This window comes from Nannospalax galili, unplaced genomic scaffold (genome assembly GCF_000622305.1).
Source record: "Nannospalax galili isolate Female #2095 unplaced genomic scaffold, S.galili_v1.0 scaffold368, whole genome shotgun sequence".
NCBI classification, from domain to species: domain Eukaryota; kingdom Metazoa; phylum Chordata; class Mammalia; order Rodentia; family Spalacidae; genus Nannospalax; species Nannospalax galili.
In genome coordinates, this window is record NW_008359963.1 from 1,759,260 (window position 1) to 1,779,417 (window position 20,158).

At 41.6% G+C, this 20,158-nt stretch overlaps 1 protein-coding gene across 1 annotated transcript in view; it reads left to right on the top strand.

Annotated features, from left to right (window-relative positions):
* Positions 1-20,158, top strand: part of Tp53bp2 (tumor protein p53 binding protein 2) — a 63,052-nt gene that overhangs the window by 15,355 nt on the left and 27,539 nt on the right. The window contains exons 2-4 of the mRNA XM_008823741.3: positions 8,652-8,799; positions 13,976-14,089; positions 18,097-18,179. Of these exons, the coding sequence (XP_008821963.2) occupies positions 8,652-8,799; positions 13,976-14,089; positions 18,097-18,179 (345 nt within the window). The remainder of the gene's footprint in view (positions 1-8,651; positions 8,800-13,975; positions 14,090-18,096; positions 18,180-20,158) is intronic.

A 20,158-nucleotide genomic window follows, 5' to 3' on the forward strand; every position in this document is an offset into this window, starting at 1 on the left:
TAGCTTTGAATAGCACATGATTTCAGCTTACATTTTCCTCCATATTTTAGCATTTGTAGTGTCTTGTGTGATCATTTGTCTCCTCTGCTCTTAAAATACTTTAGTTTATTGATTAATCTCTTTTCCTGTGACTCACACTATAAAATAGGGTGTTCTTGGTTTACAGCTTAGAAAAGTGACTATTTGAATGTATATTAATGTGACGGTCACTGAGGAAAGCGGATGTATCATCTACTTCTGTTACCAAGTTTCCTCTTCTGTCCTCTCTAAGCGATACAGTAGGAGTATTTTCCAAGGCTGCAGTTGTCCTTGAGATGTGGGTGCATGTGCGGTGGCTGATGTATTGTTTTGACCTGGTTATTGCTACTCTCCATGGAAATTACTTACCTCGGGGTTCCCAGAAACACATTTGTAGATTGAGTTGGTGGAAAGAAGGTTCTTCCACTGCTTCCTGAGGCTGTAACTCCACAGAGTCCCATTTTGCTTCCATGTGGGAAAGAACTGCAGAAGTTGTCTTAGCTCTAATTGAGTTCCCTCAGAAAATGGTATTTAAAGAACTAGAATGTCACCAAGACAAGGAGACGAGGAGACGGTTATAGAAGTAAAATGACTACAGATCTAAAACCTTTTTCTTTATGTTTTCCATTAGTTTATGCCTCTGTTGAAACCTTGTCAGGTCTATTGCAGATCGCATTAATAATTATTTTTATTTTTTTACTATTTTTTATTTTATGTGCGTTTACACATATGTAAATGTACCTACATGTGCAAGGCCCACTGAGGTCAGAAGAGGGCATTGGCTTCCCTGGAACTGGAGTTAGCCACCATGTAGGTGCTGAGAATCAAACCTGGTCTTCTACAAGAGCTGAGCCATTGCTTCAGCCCCACATTAACATTTTTTATTGGCTGAATATCCTCTGTATGTGTAATCTCATTTATGTAAGTTACTACTAAGCTGTTCTTTATTTTTCTATGCAAAAATTTCATCTCCTTCAGAAGGTTTTTATCTCTCAGAAATAAGCATATGGTGAGCTTTTTAAAAAGTGTAATATACTTCCTTTGTCATAAACTCACTTATAAAAAGTATATAATTGCATTTAGTATATTCATAGGGCTATGCAGCTATCACTACTAACTCAGGACCATTTTATTACCTCCTTCCAAACTATATACCCTTTAGTGTTCAACCCTCCACAGACAACCTCTAACAAGCACTCATCTAATTACTGTATGAGTTTGCATATTCTGGGCATTTCATATAAATGGGACCATAAACTGTGTGGTCTTCTGTGTCTGGCTTCTGACACTCAGTAATGTTTTCAAGGTTCGTGTTTAGCATATACTAGTTCTTCATTGTTCATAACTTTTATTCCATTGTAATGTGGTAGACTCAGAAGATCTGTTCATTGAATACTTTTAATTGGTTTCCAATCAAGGTTGAGGCAGCATGGCTGTGCAAGAAGTGCACTGTCAAATATACATTTGCCTTGTGTATTACCTCGAAGATGTGGGAAAGTAATAATGTGCATGAATAAAAGTGGCACCTTATGTTGATTACTTTCATCATTTATTCCTTAAAATTATACAATGGTATATACTCAATTTAGAAAATTTAGTGTAGAAGCTTCCAAAGTTTCACTGCATTCTCTCACTGCCAAGGCGTAGCTATTATTCATTTGGTGACTGTAGTTCCCAGCTGTTTTCTGTCTGGTTGTTACCCCTACAAGCTCTCTTTCTGTCTTCTCCCTTTTTCTCCTCCCCCTCCCTTCAGTTATGTGTGTCTGTATGTACATACGCATCATACACAGTCGGCTTAAGAGGTCACTGTATGGCATTCACGTGTAACTGAAGGGCAGTGTTGGTTACTGTTTTGTAACAAAACAATATATAAATGACATATCTTTGAAGGTTTGTTATTCTAAAATATTTCTCAAATGTTTTGATATTTAGGTGCTGGAAGTTTCTTTTTTCTGCCTGTTGAATACTAGGATTAAAGGCGTGTGCCTTCACACTCAGCCCAAAATTTCTTTTTTTTCATCATTAAAGATTTTAGGTTCTAGACCAAAATTGTTTCCTAGAGAACTTAGTTGACAGAATAAATCAGTTCTTTCTTATTTTGAAGCAGGGTCTAACTCTAGCTCAGGGTGACCTGGAACTCACTATGTAGCCCAGGCTTTCCTCAAACTTATATACCAGTTCTCCTGTCTTAGCCTCCCAAATGCTAGGATTGCAGGTAAAAGCCACCGTATCTGGCTTTAAAATTTGTTTAATATTTCATCATGGTGATTTAAAAATTACTTGACTCAAACAAAACAATAAATAACTCCTTCATTTTGTTTCTGTTTCATTTGTAGGAATTAAATAGTAGTTTTTGAGAATCCTTTTATCATTTAGGAGAGCAGATTTGTGAAACAAAGGTAAAAGGAAGGTAATAATTTAAAGAACATGTTTGCCTTCAGCCTTCAGCCTCATGCTAGCATCCAAGGTTAGTGTAACTGGCTGCCCAGCCTCCTCCTCTTCCTCTCCCTCCCATCCCAGTAAAGGAAGGAGAAAGGAATTGATATTTATTGGAAACATGTCTATTTTGTTTTCTCTATAAAATTTTTAATATTTACAGGTTGTCAAATTAAAACTCGTTATTGTGGCCAGGTTTTAAGTTTAGAGGTTTGAAGTGGTTTTAACCTTTATTATTTGGGGAACTACTTATGTCTGAGAATATAAGGAAGTATTTGACATAATTTTAAAAGAATGTTCCAAAGGTGTGGCACCTTCTTTCTGTTCTAATCATATCTTTCTGGGAGGAGGAAGAAGCAATTACAGGTATTACAGTCCTTGGTAGCAGTTTGGAACAGTGGGTGGCTCTCCGCATCAACCTCCTTCTGTGGTAGGGACAGGTAAAACATTGCCCTTCAGTTATGTGTAAATGCCATACAGTGACCTCTTAAGCCGCCTTTCCAACCGTATTATTACCATTGTACCACAGGGTCCACTTAAATCATCTTACTTGATAAAATTATCTTCATAATTAAAAAAAATAAAAATCACTTTAACAAAGGATGAGGTGAGGGCAGGACTTCAACAACTTGGCCACGGGAGTGTGAATCTTGGTGGGATCTCCAGACAGGGATCATCATGGGGCAGTTAATTAATACTGGCCTAAAGCACAGGGGGGATGTAATGTCTAAAAATAGTGATTCCACATTAGCAGCAATTTTTCTTCTACAGATCATCTCCATCTAGTAAAACATTCTTGCTGTGAGAACAAAATGAAGTACTCCTTGGACTGTCAGTCTTTCATGAATGTCTCTGGGCTTTCTGCCTGTGTTAAAGCAGAACACCTCAGAAGGGTTGTGTGTTCTGTCTTCTCTTTCTCTCAGGTTCTCTAGCCTGTTCTAGCCCAACCTTGTCCCTCTTTAAATATTTTATTTATTTATTTTAAAATTTTTTATGTATGAGTGTATTGCCTGCATGTTTGTAAGTGCACCCGTGTTGTGCAATGCCCACGGAAGTCAGAAGAGGGCATTGGATCCCCTGGAACTGGCGTTATGAATGGTTGTTAGCCACCATACGGGTACTGGGATTCAAATCCAGGTTCCCTGCAAGAGCAGCCAGTGCTCTTAACCACTGAGCCATCTCTCCAGTCCCCAGCCTTGTCCCTCTTGACCCAGTGCTTGTCTAAGCAGTTAACCTCTGTCTTGTCAGGTCCCATGATTAACACTCGGCCCTCGTTTCTTAGACCTCTGACCCCAGTTGGCTCAGTTGATCGAATCTTCCTTAATGAAACACTCTCTTTACTTGGATTCTGGTATGCCACTCTCTTCTGGATGATTTCTGTTTTGGGAGGTTTTGGGGGGGTGGGGAGTGGAGAAAGGTATATATGTGGTGTATGTACATGTATACACTTGTATGTGGGTGTGCTTGCCCATGCGTGTGTATGTGGAGTCCAGAGCTTTCTTTACCATTTTCCACCTTGTTTTAAGATCATGTCTTTCACTGAACCTGGAGCTCTGTTTTGGCTAATTAGCTGGCCAGCAAGCCTCCCAGTACTAGGGTTACAATAGTGCTGTTCCTGACTTTCACATGGGTGCTGGGGATCTGAACTCAAGTCCTCATGCCTGTGCAGCAAGCTCTTTACCCACTGAGCCATCTCCTCAGCCCCTCTGCCTGTTTTCTTTTTAATTAGTGGATCCTTGACTCTGAGACTTCTCCGTGTTGTTTGGCTAGCTCAGAGGACAAAACTCCACCTTCTTTCTGTCTCTGGTTGTCTCCAGCAGCTCTCTTCCAGTCTTAGGACTTTTTAAATGCCTCTACACAATGTCGAGTGGGTATTTCAAGTTTTCTGTGCATACCCCCTCCCTCCATGGCCTTAGACAGTGATTCTTGGTGTGTGGTTTCTGGACTAATTGTGTCCACACCACCTGGGACTTGTTAAAAATGGAGGGGTCAGGGCCGGAGAGATGGCTCAGCAGTTAAGAACACTGGTTATTCTTGCAGAGGACCCGGCTTCGAATCCCAGCACCCACATGGTAGCTAACAACTGTTTGTAAGTCCAGTCCCAGGGGATCCAGTGGCCTCTTCTGACCTCCGTGGGCATTGCACAACTCAGGTGCACTTACCTACATGCAGGCAATACATGCATACACATAAAAAAATAAAATTAATTTTTTTAAAAAACGGAGGGATCAGCCGGGCGTCGTGGCACGTGCCTTTAATCCAAATAAAATTAAAATTTTTAAAAAACGGAGGGATCAGCCGGGCGTCGTGGCACGTGCCTTTAATCCCAGCACTCGGGAGGCAGAGGCAGGCGGATCTCTGTGAGTTCAAGGCCAGCCTGATCTACATAGTAAGTTCTAGGACAGCTGGGGCTACAGGGAGACCCTGTCTCAAAAAGACCAAAAAGAAAAAAAAAAAACCCAACAAAAAATAAAATTTTTAAAAAACGGAGGGATCAGCCGGGCGTCGTGGCACGTGCCTTTAATCCCAGCACTCGGGAGGCAGAGGCAGGCGGATCTCTGTGAGTTCAAGGCCAGCCTGATCTACATAGTAAGTTCTAGGACAGCTGGGGCTACAGGGAGACCCTGTCTCAAAAAGACCAAAAAGAAAAAAAAAAAACCCAACAAAAAAAACCAGAGGGATCTCAGTCCCCTTTCCCCATCTATGGAGTCAGAACCTGTCAGGGCGGGGCCAACAATCTTTGTTTAGCTAGCCTCTGTCCTCGCCAAAGTCTAAGAACCTGTGGCTCTTAAAGACCTGCATGCTGGTTTCTACTTGCATCATTAAATTAATCTCCTGTAATCCTTTCCTCTTCCTCCCCCAGCAGTGACCTTCCTCTTCCACAGATGTGACCAGCCTGGTCCCCCTCCCTGCCATTATATTTGCTCCCTCCAGGGATGTGCTCTCCCAGACCTTAGTGAGGCTTGGGCCTCATTCCTGTGGATGGTAGCTGCCTACTTGGCTCTCGGCACCACAGAGGAGTTACAGCTCTTGAAGGGCTCTGTGTCCCCCGCCGATGCCCTCCCTCCATGCTCATCTGCCTCACCTGGGCCTCAGGAAAGTGACTTCTGTACATGCATCATTGTTCTTTTGCCATCTGGCTTTTCCTTGGGTTTGCACAGTAGGGAATAGGAAGAGGGTAGGAGAGAGAGGGCGCCAACTCGGGCTCCTCTCTGTCTTCTCCTCTGAGCTAGCACACTTGCGTGTTCTCATTCTGTCGTTCCCTAGCCCTTCTGTTTGTCTGAATTTTGTTAACTATCTCACAGATTATTTCTGTATTAGAACCCAGACCATAGATGCTGGATGAATGGGAAGAACATCAGAAGAGAAGTAGAATGACTGTAGCAGAGTGTGAGCTGAAGAAATGAGTAGACACAGGTTTCAGAGTATATAGTTTTACTGTGTAACGTATGCAAGACCATTTAGCGCTACCTAAATGGAGAAGATCTAAGTGGAACAAGCCAGGGTCAAGAGGATGTACAGTGGGAAAAATCATTCCTCTGAAAGGTAGAACTAGTGGCAGTGACATGCTTGGCCTTGTGTGTGCTGTTGAGGAAACCAGTTTGGGTTTGGATCTTGGCTTTGGCTTTTAATAGCTGTGTGACCTGGGCAAGTTAACTTAATCTTTGTGCTTCAGTGTTTCCACCTGTAAAGTGCAGTACTGTCCACAGGACGTAATGCATATTGTGTGCTTGCTACATGCCAGGCACCGTTGAAGTGCTGAAAGCACCGCACTAACAAAGGCAGCCAGCCCTTGACTGAAAGACACTCACAATCTAGTAGGACTGTCAGATTAGCAAAATGAGTTACGTAACTGTAACGAATGATGTGCTTGTGACTGTCAAGTAGAGGCAGTGAGCTGGCGTGTGTTTGCTGTTGGTATTTTAGGTGGGGTAACCAAGGGAAGATGTAATCGAGAGGGTGACAAGTACATAGACATGAGGGAAATGAGGAAGCAAGCTGCACTGGCTTATGGGGAAGAGCATGGGCAACAGGAACAGCAAGTGCAAAGCTCCAGGGTGGGCACATACCTGGCATGCTGTATAACAGTGAGGACCCTGGTGGAGCAGAGACCAGGGGAAGGGGTGAGGGGGGTAAAGGAAATGGGGGCAGCATTGTTGGTATGGCAGATCAGATTGCATGGGCTCCTGCAGGCTGCTGTCAGTGCTGGCTTTTATTCTGGCACCTGGAGAACATTTACTAAAGATGAGAGTGTTTCAAAGGGGTGCCCTTCCTAAGGCAGTCTAGTAAAGAACCATTGTGGGGTTCAAGTTAGATCTTCTGCCTAGGAATCCCCTGAAATGTTGTTACTGTTCCAGCATTAAGGACTTCAGGACAGTTACTGAGTTAATCTTTACTTGGAAGGGGAAATGGGTCAGCTCAGGCCTTGTCATGCATCCCATTGTTAGTCCCACGGGGGAAGTGCCCCTAGGTAGGAACGCTTCTCTCATAATTCTTATTTGCAGGTATGCTTTAAAATAAGTGGAGCCACTGATTTTTTAGAAAGAAAAAGACTACCTCTTCAACTTCGGGTGATTGGTTAAGTGGAACGTTTCCTAGTATTTTCCTGGTAAAAGGGACAGAAGATTTGAGGATAGATCAGAACAGAGTTGTATTCTCACTTTCTCATTACAGTAGTCAAGGAGATCACTTACTTTCCTGAGTCTTTTTCCTCATTGATAAAGAGCAAATACTACCTTCTCTATTTGAGAGTTGCTAGATAATGCATTGGGAAAGCATGTTTCAAGGCCAAAGTAAGTATGCACAGGTGCTGTTAGGTACCACAGTATTTTATTTGTTGATACAGTATGTTTAGTGTATGTATAGCTATCTGGTGTTCCTGTAATTTAATAAAGATCTTTAAGTCCTGTACTTACAGTGAAGACAGTTGCTATTTTTAAAGCGATAAGCTTCAAAGAAAGTTTTGGTGTTGATGGGGAGTGTGGAGAAGTGCTACTTAAGTGTAAAATTTTTGTTTCCGTCATTAAATATGCTGGGTATTTGGACCCAGCAGCAAGAGAATAGCTTTCTGTGAGTTTGCTTAGTTTTTTTTTCCAAGTGATTTCAAGGTGTTAGGATTTTTGTGTAGCTTAAGTCCTGCCTTGTTGGCAAAGCTGAGGCTTTAGGACTACCTTTGGTTTTGTGGTACAGCTTATCAGAATGCACAGTCCTGAGGTAATCAGTCTGAAAGCATTCCATTCCTACTAGGAATCTCAACAGCATTTTTTTTTTAAATTTTTATTTGCATTTTTTGTGTATATGTGTTTTGCCTACATGTATATTAGTGCACCATGTGCATGTCTGGTGCCCACGGAGGCCCTAAGAAGACATCAGATCCTCTGGAACTGGAGTTACGGGTTGTTGTTAACTACCATGTGGATGCTGGAAACCAAACCCGGGTCCTCTGCAAGAGCAACCAGTGCTCTTAACTATTGAGCCATCTCTCAAATTCCCCCAAAATTCAACATTTAATAGACACGAAAATATGAAGTCTTTGATAGCAATATTTTTAGTTGTGTTTATTTTCACTAGGAGAAAGAGTTACAATAGATTTTAATTATTTATTTATTTTCACTAGGAGAAAGAGTTACAATAGATTTTAATTATCCGTTGGGCTGAATGCTTATATACAAGATCAGGTAGGTTGTAACGTACGAGTCAAGTTTTCCTTCTAAGCTTTTCTCCTGTTTCCCATCTCCTACTATCAGAAGCTGTACTTCCTCTATTTTTATGTATCCTTCCAAAAAGAGAGACCTCTAGAAGTACGTATATATGACATGCTGCGATGGACCCTGAAAACATTCACAGAAAGGTTTGTTTGAAGTATTGGTTTAGCTAAGTTTTTGGTAAACAAATAGTGCAAATGAAACTGGCGGAAAAAGATTGACTTTGCACTTCCACCTGAACTGCTGTGGCTTCAGCAGACAGTGTCTGGGGAAGGACAGGGATCCAGTAGGCTGGGCCCAGCCCTGAGCTACCTCACTTCCACCAGAGGCGACGCAGTGTCTGGGGAAGGACAGGGATCCATCCAGTAGGCTGGGCCCAGCCCTGAGCTACCTCACTTCCACCAGAGGCGACTAGGTTGTTGTAGTAGACGGGATCTAAAGGGAATGCTTTCTGGGCAGACAAGACCGGTGACAGTTTTCTCTCTGTTTCAGATGTTTCTGACCGTGTACCTCAGTAACAACGAGCAGCACTTCACAGAAGTTCCTGTTACCCCAGAGACAATATGCAGAGATGTTGTGGATCTCTGCAAAGAGCCTGGAGAGAGTGACTGCCATCTGGCTGAAGTATGGTGTGGCTCTGGTATGAAACCCGGCTGTCTGCTTTAGTTCTGCGGCCTTCTCTTGCTTTCCCATTCCAGAAATGGCAGTGCAGGGGAATGCTGTGCTTGTCCACAAACAGTACAGCAGCACATGTATTAGTTACTTTTCTGTTGCTGTGGTAAAACACTGACCGAGGCAACTTATCAAAGGAAGAGTTTATCTAGTTTATGGTTCCACAGAAATTACAGTCCCTCATGGTGGGGAGGCATGGTGACAGAAGCTGCTGGAGCAAAAAGCTGAGTACTCAAACCTTCAAGCAGGCACAGGAAGCAGAGAGACAAACTGCAAACTCCATAAGGCCAGGAATGTCCTGCTTCCTCCAGCAAGGCCATACCTTCTAAACCTCCACAAACAGCACCATCAACTGGGGCCAAGTATTCAAATACCTGAAGCCTATGGGGGACATTTCTCATTCAGATCACCACAGCATATGCACTGGGAGATTGTGTTCTCAGTCCAACTTTTTGTGACATAAGCCTTTGTTTGTTTGTTTCCTTTTCTGCAACAAAAATAAATGTAAAAGGTTATAGGTCATAGGACAAGTGCCAGATGTGTTGGGCGGGAAGCTTTGGGGGAGTTAATACGGTCAAATGTTGGGTACTCAAAAGTATTTGTATATTGTGAAAAAAAGCTTTAAGTTTCCCTTAATAAGAATTTGAGGCATTCCTATTTTCCCTTTTCTGCGCCTTTCTCCTGCTCTTTGCCTTTCCCTTTCCTTTGATGTTAGGGATTGTCTTAATTTCTTTTCCTGTTGCTGTGAGAAAATACTCGGACAAAAGCAGCTTAAGGGAGAAAGAATTAGGCTACAGTCTGTCACGACTGGCAGGTGGCAGAGGCAGGAGCTTGAGGCAGTGATCACATTGCAACTGAAGTCAAAAAGCAGAGACAGTGTATGCTAATGCTCAGCTACCCTCCATTTTGTATGTCCAGGATTGCCTGCCCAGGGTATGGTCCTGCCCAGAATTAAGATGGACATTCCCACACAGGTTAACATAATCAAGATAATCCCCAACTCTTCAAGAGATCCATTTCCCCTGCGATTCTAGAACCTGTCAAATTGACAGTTAATACTGACCATCACAAGGATCCAACCCAGAGCTTTGCTGGGCAAGCAGTCTACCTTCAGCCACATCCTGGCTCTTGGCCTTCCTTTTATTTCTTGTGTGTTTTAAGGGAAAGCTATTCAGTGCTAAGGAACTGTATTGGCAGAAGGCAGTAGTGATGTCATAGGCGGGATTGTAAGTCTTGAAATTGGTCTCTTAACGATAGTTCTTTGGAATTCAAAAATGGGACAGCTTGCTTTCTTTGACCCCATAAGAGTTTGTAGATATGGGAATAATTTTCATCATTTCTGCCTTGTTCTTATTCAATGAACGTCAACTTCACCTGTTCCCTTTTTGGGCCAGATGCCCTCAGAGCAAGGTACATACTGTGTTGAGTTCCCACATTGATGACATCTGATGTAGCTGAGCTCTCACTTACTAAGCAGGGCCTTTCATTCATCTTTGGTTGGCTTTCCCACATTGGATGTTGTAGGAGGTGTTTCGCACTCTGAATTGCTTTCTTTTCCCGTCATATAACCACCAAATAGGCCATTTGCATATGAAGCCCAAGTGGCCTCTCATCTGAAGATTGGATAATTTCATTCTCCTGCTTTAAAACTTCTTCCGTGATTTCTCTTCCAGTTTGAGTAAAACCCAAACTATTCTGAATTGTAAAGCCCCATGGATTTGCTGTCCTGGTGTCAGCTAGTACCACCCCCCCTCACCCCTAGCCCCCAGTTTCTCAGATATTCTTTGGCTATGCCAATCTCCTTTCTGCCTTAGTTTGGCATTGGCTCCAAGTGCTGTGTCCTCAGTCTGTGTTGCACTCCTTCCAGATCTTGTCATTGTGGGTTCTTTCTAGTCATTGGGATTTCAGCGGATTTCAGCTAAAATGTTTGTTTTTATTTATTTTGGGGGATAGGGTCTTGTTATATATAGCTCATGCTTACATTCATAAACCCATTCTTCAGCCCAGGTTGGCCTTGAACTTGTGATCCTCTTGTCCCAGTCTCCCAAGTCCTGGGATCGTAGATATGTAACATCACATCTAATTATTCAGCTAAAATATTGCAGCTTTAGAGAGCCTTCTCCCAAACACCCCGCTTAAAATAATCACGAAGTTCTCTGATGTCCTGATTTGATTTTCTTCAGCATACACGCTCCTCTTGGAGTTTTTGTGTTTATTGGTTTGCTCCCTCTTTAATCCCAACAGCCCCAAGCACATGCAGTAGCAGTGTAAACTACCCAAAAGTATAGACCCAGCATGTCTTGTTCTATGCGCCATCCCCAGCTTGAGGGCAGTGCCTAGTACTTAGTTAAGGACTCAGAAAATATTTTCTGCATGAGTGAATGAACTAGCTGCCCTCTGTAATCTTACAGTCAGCAATTGCTTCATACTTTACTGACATCATGGAAACCACTGCGAGCTTCTTCAGTTTCTTTCCTCTGTACCTCGTATTCCCTCTAAATGTACACTCTTCTCAGTGGAAGAAATACTCCCTCTCTTTGTTCAAACTTTAATCTCTTCCTTGCTCCTTTCCGTAGTGTCTTGCTCTCCATACGGTCTAGCCTTTCATCTCTCATGTCTTGCTCAGTTGAGAACAGTAAACCTTACTATATGGTAATGATAGTATATAAAGCGCTTCGTCGTCCTAACATACACTTATTATTGATATAGGGATAGGGTCTTGTGTAGCTGGTGTTGTCTCAGATTCTGGATCTTCCTGCCTCGGTCTTCTGCATGCTGTGCTGCCACAGTGTGGCCGTCCATCATCTTTCCAGTTAGTCCTAAACATATTTCTCATAGATAGCTTTTACACTATTTTAAATTTTGCTAAACTGAAGACTGAAAACTGGACTTGGTTTAAAATTTGCATTTTTGCCTTTTGTTTGTTTGCTGGCCATTTGGTTTCCATTTTTTCAGGTGGTATCTTTTATCTCTGCTCATATTTCTTTAGCTTTTCTTATCTTTTCTCTTGACTTTTTAGGCATTTTGAATGCTATTTAAAGAAATTCTTTGAGGTTGGCATGTAGCTCAGTAGTGGAGCATGTGCCTAGCCTGTGCGAGGCCTTGGGTTTGGTCCCCAGCACTAAAAAAAAAAAAAAAAATTCATGCTTTCTCCAAAGCCTTCAGTACAATCTCCTGTTGCTTCACTCTGTGTTAAGTCCTCTTCTCTTCCCCTCCCTCTTTTCCTTCCTTTTCCTTTTCTGTCCACTCATGCATTTGTTTGGAGAACATTTGGATGCCAGTGTGTTAGGTTTTGAGGGATGCAGAGATGGAAGTATTCTGCTTTACCAGTATCTCAGCATGCAGGAGAATATGTGTCAACAGACATTCCTGTTAGAATGCAGTAAGGGCAGAGGCAGTAAATGGAGGAGATGGATATATGTCATCCTCAGGAGAAAAGGGCGACAAGCACAAAGATTAGTGTTAGCAAGGACATGTTCAAGGCAGGTCCCTCAGGCAGCAGTGCCTAGTGGAAGGGGTGATCGTGGTTGGAGCATGAGGTGTTAGCCAGTAAGACACTGGGAACATATGAAGCATCTCTTTTAGCTTGTGCAGGACACCTGGTCTTTTGCTCTAACCTCTATGCCTAGGGACCCCTATCCAGGAGGATTACCTGATCTGGAAGTTAACCTCCTTCCTTTACGTTCTTTCTTTGTTCTAGGAACCTGGTCTTATTTTCCCTCCCTTCCCTCCTGTCCCCTCCCTTCCTCCGTTTGTGATGAGGGTAGGGGAAGAAGTGGAGTGTCAGTTCAGAATATCTTTTGGAAAGTGTCTCCTCAGGATTTTTTTTTTCCTCTTTTGGGGGAACTTTAGAGTTTGTGTGGTTGTAGAAAGTTGTTACTTGTAGTAGAACCAGAACTGCATGCACTTTGTTCCAACCAAGCAGATTAAGTTCAGGGTTAATTCACAGAATTGGCTGCTCAATGCTTGGCTGCCCTGCTCTGTCTGAGTAGGTTTATTTAAGGTGTTGAGAGATGCTGTCTTGGATTACTGATAGGTATGTGGTTTTATAGGCTATTGTAACATTCTTTAAAAAGTTTATTGTGGCATTTCTGAGTTTAAGCATTTGCCTTCTCTATTTAGTACATTTGGATTTTTAATCCATCTTCCTTTCCTGAAGTAGGAAAATTTTTTTTTTTTTTGAGGACAACTCAGGATACATTGTTTCTCCTGATGTGTGCAGTTACTGAGGTATTTCGCTGTGCTGTTCTTTTTGTCTCTAGAAAAGTTCAGAAAACTGGCAATCTTGTTGCAAGTGGACCAGATATGTTATCACTGTAATAAATAGTGTTTTGTTTGTAAATAGATGACTTCTTAACATTGCTTACAAAATTATAGTTTAGAAAAAGCCTGTATTGGGACTGCGGGAGGTGGCTCAGTGGAAAGTGGTTGCTGTACCTCCTAGGAGGACCTGAATTAGAAGCCATAGCTCCCATGTGAAAACCAGATGTTGCTGGGGGCATTTGTAGCCCCAGCACTGGGGATTGTAGGCACATGATCCCAGGGGCCACTGGCCAGCCAGGCTGCCAAAATGTCAAGTTTCAGGTTCAGTGATGAGACCCTGTCTCAGAAAATAAGGTGGAAAGTGATAGAGGAAGATATCCCAATGTCAGCCTCTGGCCTTCATATGTGCACATATGTACGTATATGTACACAGACACACACAGAGTACCCCAGACAAGGAAGTTTCCTGTATTAAAGACTTTTAGCTTAAAACTTAAGACTATTAGGAAATTACTTTTAAATTTTTTCTTCATATATTAGAGACTCATATTAGTGAGGGTGGGTCTCTGACCTAATAAATTTTACAAACCTTTAAACACACAGAAATTAAATGACATGCCCACGGCCAGTTCAGAGCCCACTGAATTGTTCTGAAGACCCCAACAATTGGCACAGACCCATTTCTTTCTAGCACCTCACGCTGACTTGACCCTGATTGTGAGGAAATTCTGTGGTTCTTCATTTTTCTGGGTTCTTTTAATGAAAGGAAAAACGTATGTAAAATGCCAAGTGTCTATTTGTAGCACATAATTTGCATCAAGGATGGTGATAAATATTTGTCTTTTTTTCCTGCAGATAATATGATTTCTCTTTTCTTTTAGAACGCCCGGTTGCTAATAATGAGCGAATGTTTGATGTTCTTCAAAGATTTGGAAATCAGAGGAATGAAGTTCGTTTCTTCCTTCGTCATGAACGCCCCCCTAGCAGAGACATTGGTACATAATAGTCTATGAATTATAACAAGTGTTAAGGCTTGGTAAAGCAAGGTCCCTGAAAACTGGCAGATACAATTCAATTTGAGCATTTGTGGGAACAAGGTTAAGTGTTTCTCTTCTGAAAATGTGTTTTCTTTGAGGCGGGAGGTAAAATCATGTGAAAGTGATGGTGATGGAGGTGGATGGGCACGTTGAGCACTTATGAAGAAGAAAGTATGTTTGCTGGAGAAACCAGGTTGCTGGAAGCATCGAGCCCAGTTGAGATGGGGAACTTGAAGCCCATAATTTTCCCCTGGCTGTACTCTGTAGCCCAGGGATTGTGAGAGAAGACAGACAGACCTAGACTTTGCGTTTTGCCAGACAAACTCACTGGGAGGTCAGTGCTGGTGGTAGTATATCTAAGCTGCATGGGTGTCTTAGTTACTTTTCCTTGTGGCTGTGATAAGATACCTGGACAGAAGCAACTTAAGGAAAACAGTTATTCTGGTTTGTAGTTCAAGGGTACATACAGTCTGTCATAGTGGGGAAGTCAGGGTGGCAGGAGTATGAAGCAACTGGTCCCATTACATCAGGAAGCCGTGAGCCAGTGAGTGCTTGTGCTCAGCTCTACTTTCTCCTTGTTGTGCAGTCTAGGATGTTAGCCCAGGGAATGATGCTACTTATAGTGAGCCGGTGTTCCACCTCAGTTAACCCAATCAAGATAATCCTCCACAGGCATGCCCAGAGGCTAACCTAATCTAGATAATACTTCACAAGTATGCCCAGAGGTTTGTCTCATGGGTGATCCTGTCAGGTTGGCAATTGGGAAGGGTTGAAGATAGGTTGGGGCTATGGGGAAAGGGTAGACAGCATCCAGGGACCTGACTTCTCTGTTAGATTAACAAATGAGTGGTCAAAAGTAGAAAGATGAGATTTGAAATTTCAGAGCTGGAGCTGGGTGGAGTGGATACCACCTAGCTCTTGGGTGGCAAGGGTCCAGAGTAAACACAGGATGTGGTGGTTGAGAGAATAAAAGAATCAAGGTGGTCACAACTCCATAATGTAGTTGTGGCCTGAGTTTATAGATGACAGGAGAGAGTTGAAGATATACATCTGGTGGAGACTTGTGGGCTGAAAGTATAGCCTTCCCTGGAACTCTGGAGCCTGTAGGACGTAAAAGGATCTGTAGTCTGTGGGGAAGTATCCTTCTCGGGGAAGCCATAGGTTGACACAGGATTACTCTGTATTTCTAAAAATACTGGAAGTTTTAAAATGAAATTTAAGGATAATATTTTGGGGAGTAAGAACATAGATAACATCTTAATTAGTGGATATTATAAGACCTCAGTTTAGTATTAACACACAGGTCTGTATGGTACCTGACCATTAGAAATGATTGTCATGGGGGCCGATCTTGTCGGCTTGGTCTGGCTTCTACTCTTTAGATGAGAAATATTAATACAGGGTGGAGTGGACACAGTGGAGTGGACATAGGGTAGAGTAGGTACAAGGTAGAGTGGTCGTCAGAGCCCAGAGTAGAGCCGGGTCACCTCAGCCAGGCTGGCTTATCTGCCTTTAGTACAATTGGTATCTGTAATTTTATTTTAAATGCACATATTTTTTCTAAGCCCTCTAGAAATGTATTTTAATTGATACGTGTATTTTATTTTTGTTTTGTTCTGTATTTACATTTCTGTGTGCATCTTTATTTCTAACTAGGTGAATTCTGGCCATTTGTCTCCCAGGTCAAATGTCTGTGTGTGTAGTCCTGGGTAAATTATTGAATAGTCTCCCTATAGTGCATTATGCAGTTTCAGTGTCTGTAATATGAGAAATGAAATGTTAAGATAAAGGAGCTGTTTCTACATTGTTGTAAGACGGTCTGTATGGTACCTGACCATTAGAAATGATTGTCATGGGGGCCGATCTTGTCGGCTTGGTCTGGCTTCTACTCTTTAGATGAGAAATATTAATACAGGGTGGAGTGGACACAGTGGAGTGGACATAGGGTAGAGTAGGTACAAGGTAGAGTGGTCGTCAGAGCCCAGAGTAGAGCCGGGTCACCTCAGCCAGGCTGGCTTATCTGCCTTTAGTACAATTGGTATCTGTAATTTTATTTTAAATGCACATATTTTTTCTAAGCCCTCTAGAAATGTATTTTAATTGATACGTGTATTTTATTTTTGTTTTGTTCTGTATTTACATTTCTGTGTGCATCTTTATTTCTAACTAGGTGAATTCTGGCCATTTGTCTCCCAGGTCAAATGTCTGTGTGTGTAGTCCTGGGTAAATTATTGAATAGTCTCCCTATAGTGCATTATGCAGCTGTAATATGAGAAATGAAATGTTAAGATAAAGGAGCTGTTTCTACATTGTTGTAAGACACCAGTGCCACACAGTGTTTTAGGCGTATATGAAGTAGGATTGCTTTTCAGTCTGCTCTAGGAAGGGTTGTGCTTCCTTGTTTAGTTCAGATTGCTGAGGGTTAGGAGACTGCTAGCATAGGATTTTCCCAGTTTTAACTAAGACTTAGGGCCCAACGGTGTGTTGAAATGATTTTTAAAGCTCTTGCTCTTTGCTCTATGTAACTGATTATAAAAAGAAATGAAATGAATGCTATTGCTCTGAGACAGGAAAGGAAGCAATTAATTCATAGCACAGGAAAACATTTCATACAGAGAGACTGATAAAGTATCTATTTTGTTAGATAATCAAGCAGTATTTAAAAAGTTAGACGTTAGAATTCTATATTAAGTATGATGCCTGGCTCAGATGCTAGACATGCTAACTTACTATCTATTGACATAAGAATTTGTTCTAAGTTTCCTGATGGGCATGATTAACATTTAATTCCCAGAAACTTTTGTCTAAAACCTCTAAGGTCATTTAATTGTTTTAATTTCTGAAAATGTATGAGTTTAATACATTTAAAAATTATCTTTGTTGATGCTATTTCTTACATGTATTAGTTTAAATTAATGATTTTCCTTTTATTATGCATTTAGTGGTGCTGAGCTACATGTTTTAGCTTAAAAGCTCTCTTTAGCCAATAAAGTAGAGTACTCATTATTTTTCAGTTAGACTTTCCCAAACTAAGAAAAATGGAATTTAAAAAAAATAAATGAGAATGTACTTCATAGCATACTTAGGAATTTCCACAGAATGTTCCAATAAATAAAATAATCAAAACTTCCTTCCTATAGAAAGTTAAACTGTTAATGAGTACAAGGGTAGATTGATTTAATTTTCAGTTATTTCTTTCAATGAATGCCTCCCATCTCCTGTACTAAACATTGAACCTAGGACCTCCGGCATGCCAGGGAAGTACTCTACCATTGAGTTATATTTGCAACCATCTTTTAAACCAATTTTTTTCCTTTATTACATAAATTTATTTGTGTGTGTTTGCACGTGTGCCTTGCCCGCTTGCCTCTGCCCTGGCATATGAGTGTAGAAGTCAGAGGACAACTTGCAGGAATCGGTTTTCTTCCAACATGTGGGGTCTGGGGATCAGATAGGTTATCAGGTTTAGAGGCAAGCACCTTAACCTGCTGAGTCATCCTACTGGCCCCCCAGCCCATTTTTTATTTTGAGACATTAATTTACTAAGTTGCCCAGACAGGCCTTGAACTTGGGATTCTCCCATTTGAGCTTTCCTAGTAACAGTGATTACAGGCCTCTACCACTAGTCCGGGCTGAAGCTCTTTTTAAGTTCATTGATGAGTGCTGAGAACTTGGAGGAACAACTGGCTTGAACAAACTATTTGAATTACCCAGAGTCAGAATAATTTTTCCACTATTGCTAAGTGAATCAGGCAGCTTTCCTAGTGAATGGTGGAGTGTGATATTCCTTAATGCTATTCACTGTTTTATGTAAAGGAATTTTCAAAACAGACGGAATTATGAGACCTAAATGCCATTGCTATTTATGTTCAACTTAAGTCTCAATAACAGAAAGAGAAAGAAACAGCTTCTTAGAATTTCTGTCAACTCTAATGTTAATGCATGGTTTTTTTCTTTGTGCTTAGCAAGTGGACCAAGACCTCAGGATCCAAGTCTGAAAAGAAATGGCGTAAAAGTTCCTGGTGAACATGGAAGAAAGGAGAATGGCGTAGGTGACCTTTCTTATCCATGTTATGTGTGCCACAGTGATACTGGTTTTTAAACTTGAAATCTCATTTGTTTTTTTGTTATTCACTGGGTTAGTGATGACCTTCCCTGCCTTTAAAGATTATTTTAAATCATTTCCTAGGAAATATTTTAAAGATCCTTATATGATGTTTGAAGATGGTCCTTTCAGAGCCCAGAATTGGTTTTGATTAAGAATTTCATACATGCATCTGTGTTTTGATGTTCACCCCCACCCCCTCCTCTTCAGTTCCTCTCCTATCCCTACCACCATTATCCCCTTCCAATTTCATTTTTTCTTTTCTTTTTTTTCTTTTTTAACCTCGGGGTGTTCCTGGGTATAGGGTCATCTGTTGGAGCATGGGTCCTTGTAGGCACCTCACCCCTGAGGAAAACTGACTCTCCCTTTCCCAGTAGCCATTAGTTGCCAGTAACTCCTCAGCTAGGGCTGAGATCCTGTTGGCCTTGATCTTGTGCAGGTCTTGTGCTGACAGTCACAGCCACTGTCAGTTCATTTGTGCAGCTGTCCTGTTGTGTCCAGAAAATAGTTTCTCTAGTCAACCACTGTCCAGGCTCTTAAAATCTTTCTGCTCCTTCTTCCCTGATGATCCCCAATTCATTGGAGAATGGGGTATAATATAGATGTCCCATTTAGGGACACCACATCTTTTTTGTCTCTGCATGTTGGCCATTTGTGGGCTTTCTGTTAACCACCATCTACTGCAAGAAGAAGCTTCTCTGATAAGGGTTGAGAGATGGTTGCAGTTATCTTTGAGCATGAAGAGAAGTCTTTAAGAGTAAGTTTGAGTCTGTGTCCATTTAGCAGAATAAGAGTGTATTTCCCCCTAGAGACTGTGAACCTAACTGGCCTCAGGTTTTTGCCCTTGTTAACTGTGCCAGGCATAAGTTCTATCTTGTGAAGCAGGCCTTAAATCCCATCAGAAAGTGGTTGTACACCCATAACATTTATGCCACTATTGCAACAGTGGGTCTATCTTGCCAGTCTGGTTGTTACTGTAACTCAGAAGGTTCACAACTGGGTAAGATTTGATGATTATTTTTCTCCTCTGGTAGCATACACAGCACCTTCCAGCACCATGAAAGCTAGCCAGTAGAGATGAAGCTTCCAAGTCAGTACCAGCTTGATTTCTCCGTGTTTTCTATAACTCAAGTATGTGGGCTCTTCAGCAAAAGGGTCCTACTATCAAGTTTTGGAGAGATGACAATAGCCTATAATGTTTAGAGGTTTATGGAACCCACTGACCAACAACTCCAAAACCCATGCCTGGCCCTGGGATTTTTAATAATTCCATTCTGAATTCGCTAAGCTACCTTGCTCTATTTTATAGTTAATTTATGATAGAGTTCAGGTTATCTGAAATACTATTGGTTCTTGCAAATTTCTCCTGGTTCTATTCTTTGGTCTTACAGTTAGTTGTCTTACTGTGATGGAGGTTAATGGAAAGATAAGAAAAGCAGTCATAGCCATTAGCAGGGTATTTTTGAGTGCATCTTGACACATACCCTCCATACTACGGTTTAATTTTTCAAAGAAAGCTTTTCAAATTCTACTTTTGGAAGTAGAATTGAGATACAGCAAACAGACTCTTTAAAGAAATTCTTTTTGAGTTAGTATCTTACTGTGTGTCCCTGGCTTGCCTGGAACTCCTCCCAGTGCAGACCAGGCCGACCTTGGAACTTACGGCAATTCTCCCACCTCTGGTTTCCGGGTGTTGGAATTACAGCTATAAGCTACCATTCTCAGCCTTAAACTGATTTTTTTTTGAAAGTAGAAGGGGATCCTCCTGCCTCAGCCTTCCAAGTACTGTGCCACCAGGCCTAGCTAGTATTGATTTTTTTTTTTAACTTTTACAAAAACTTAATTGAAAATTTCATACATGCATATAAGGTGTTCTGATCAAATCCATGCCCACTCCCTCCCCTCCAACACTTCCCATATAT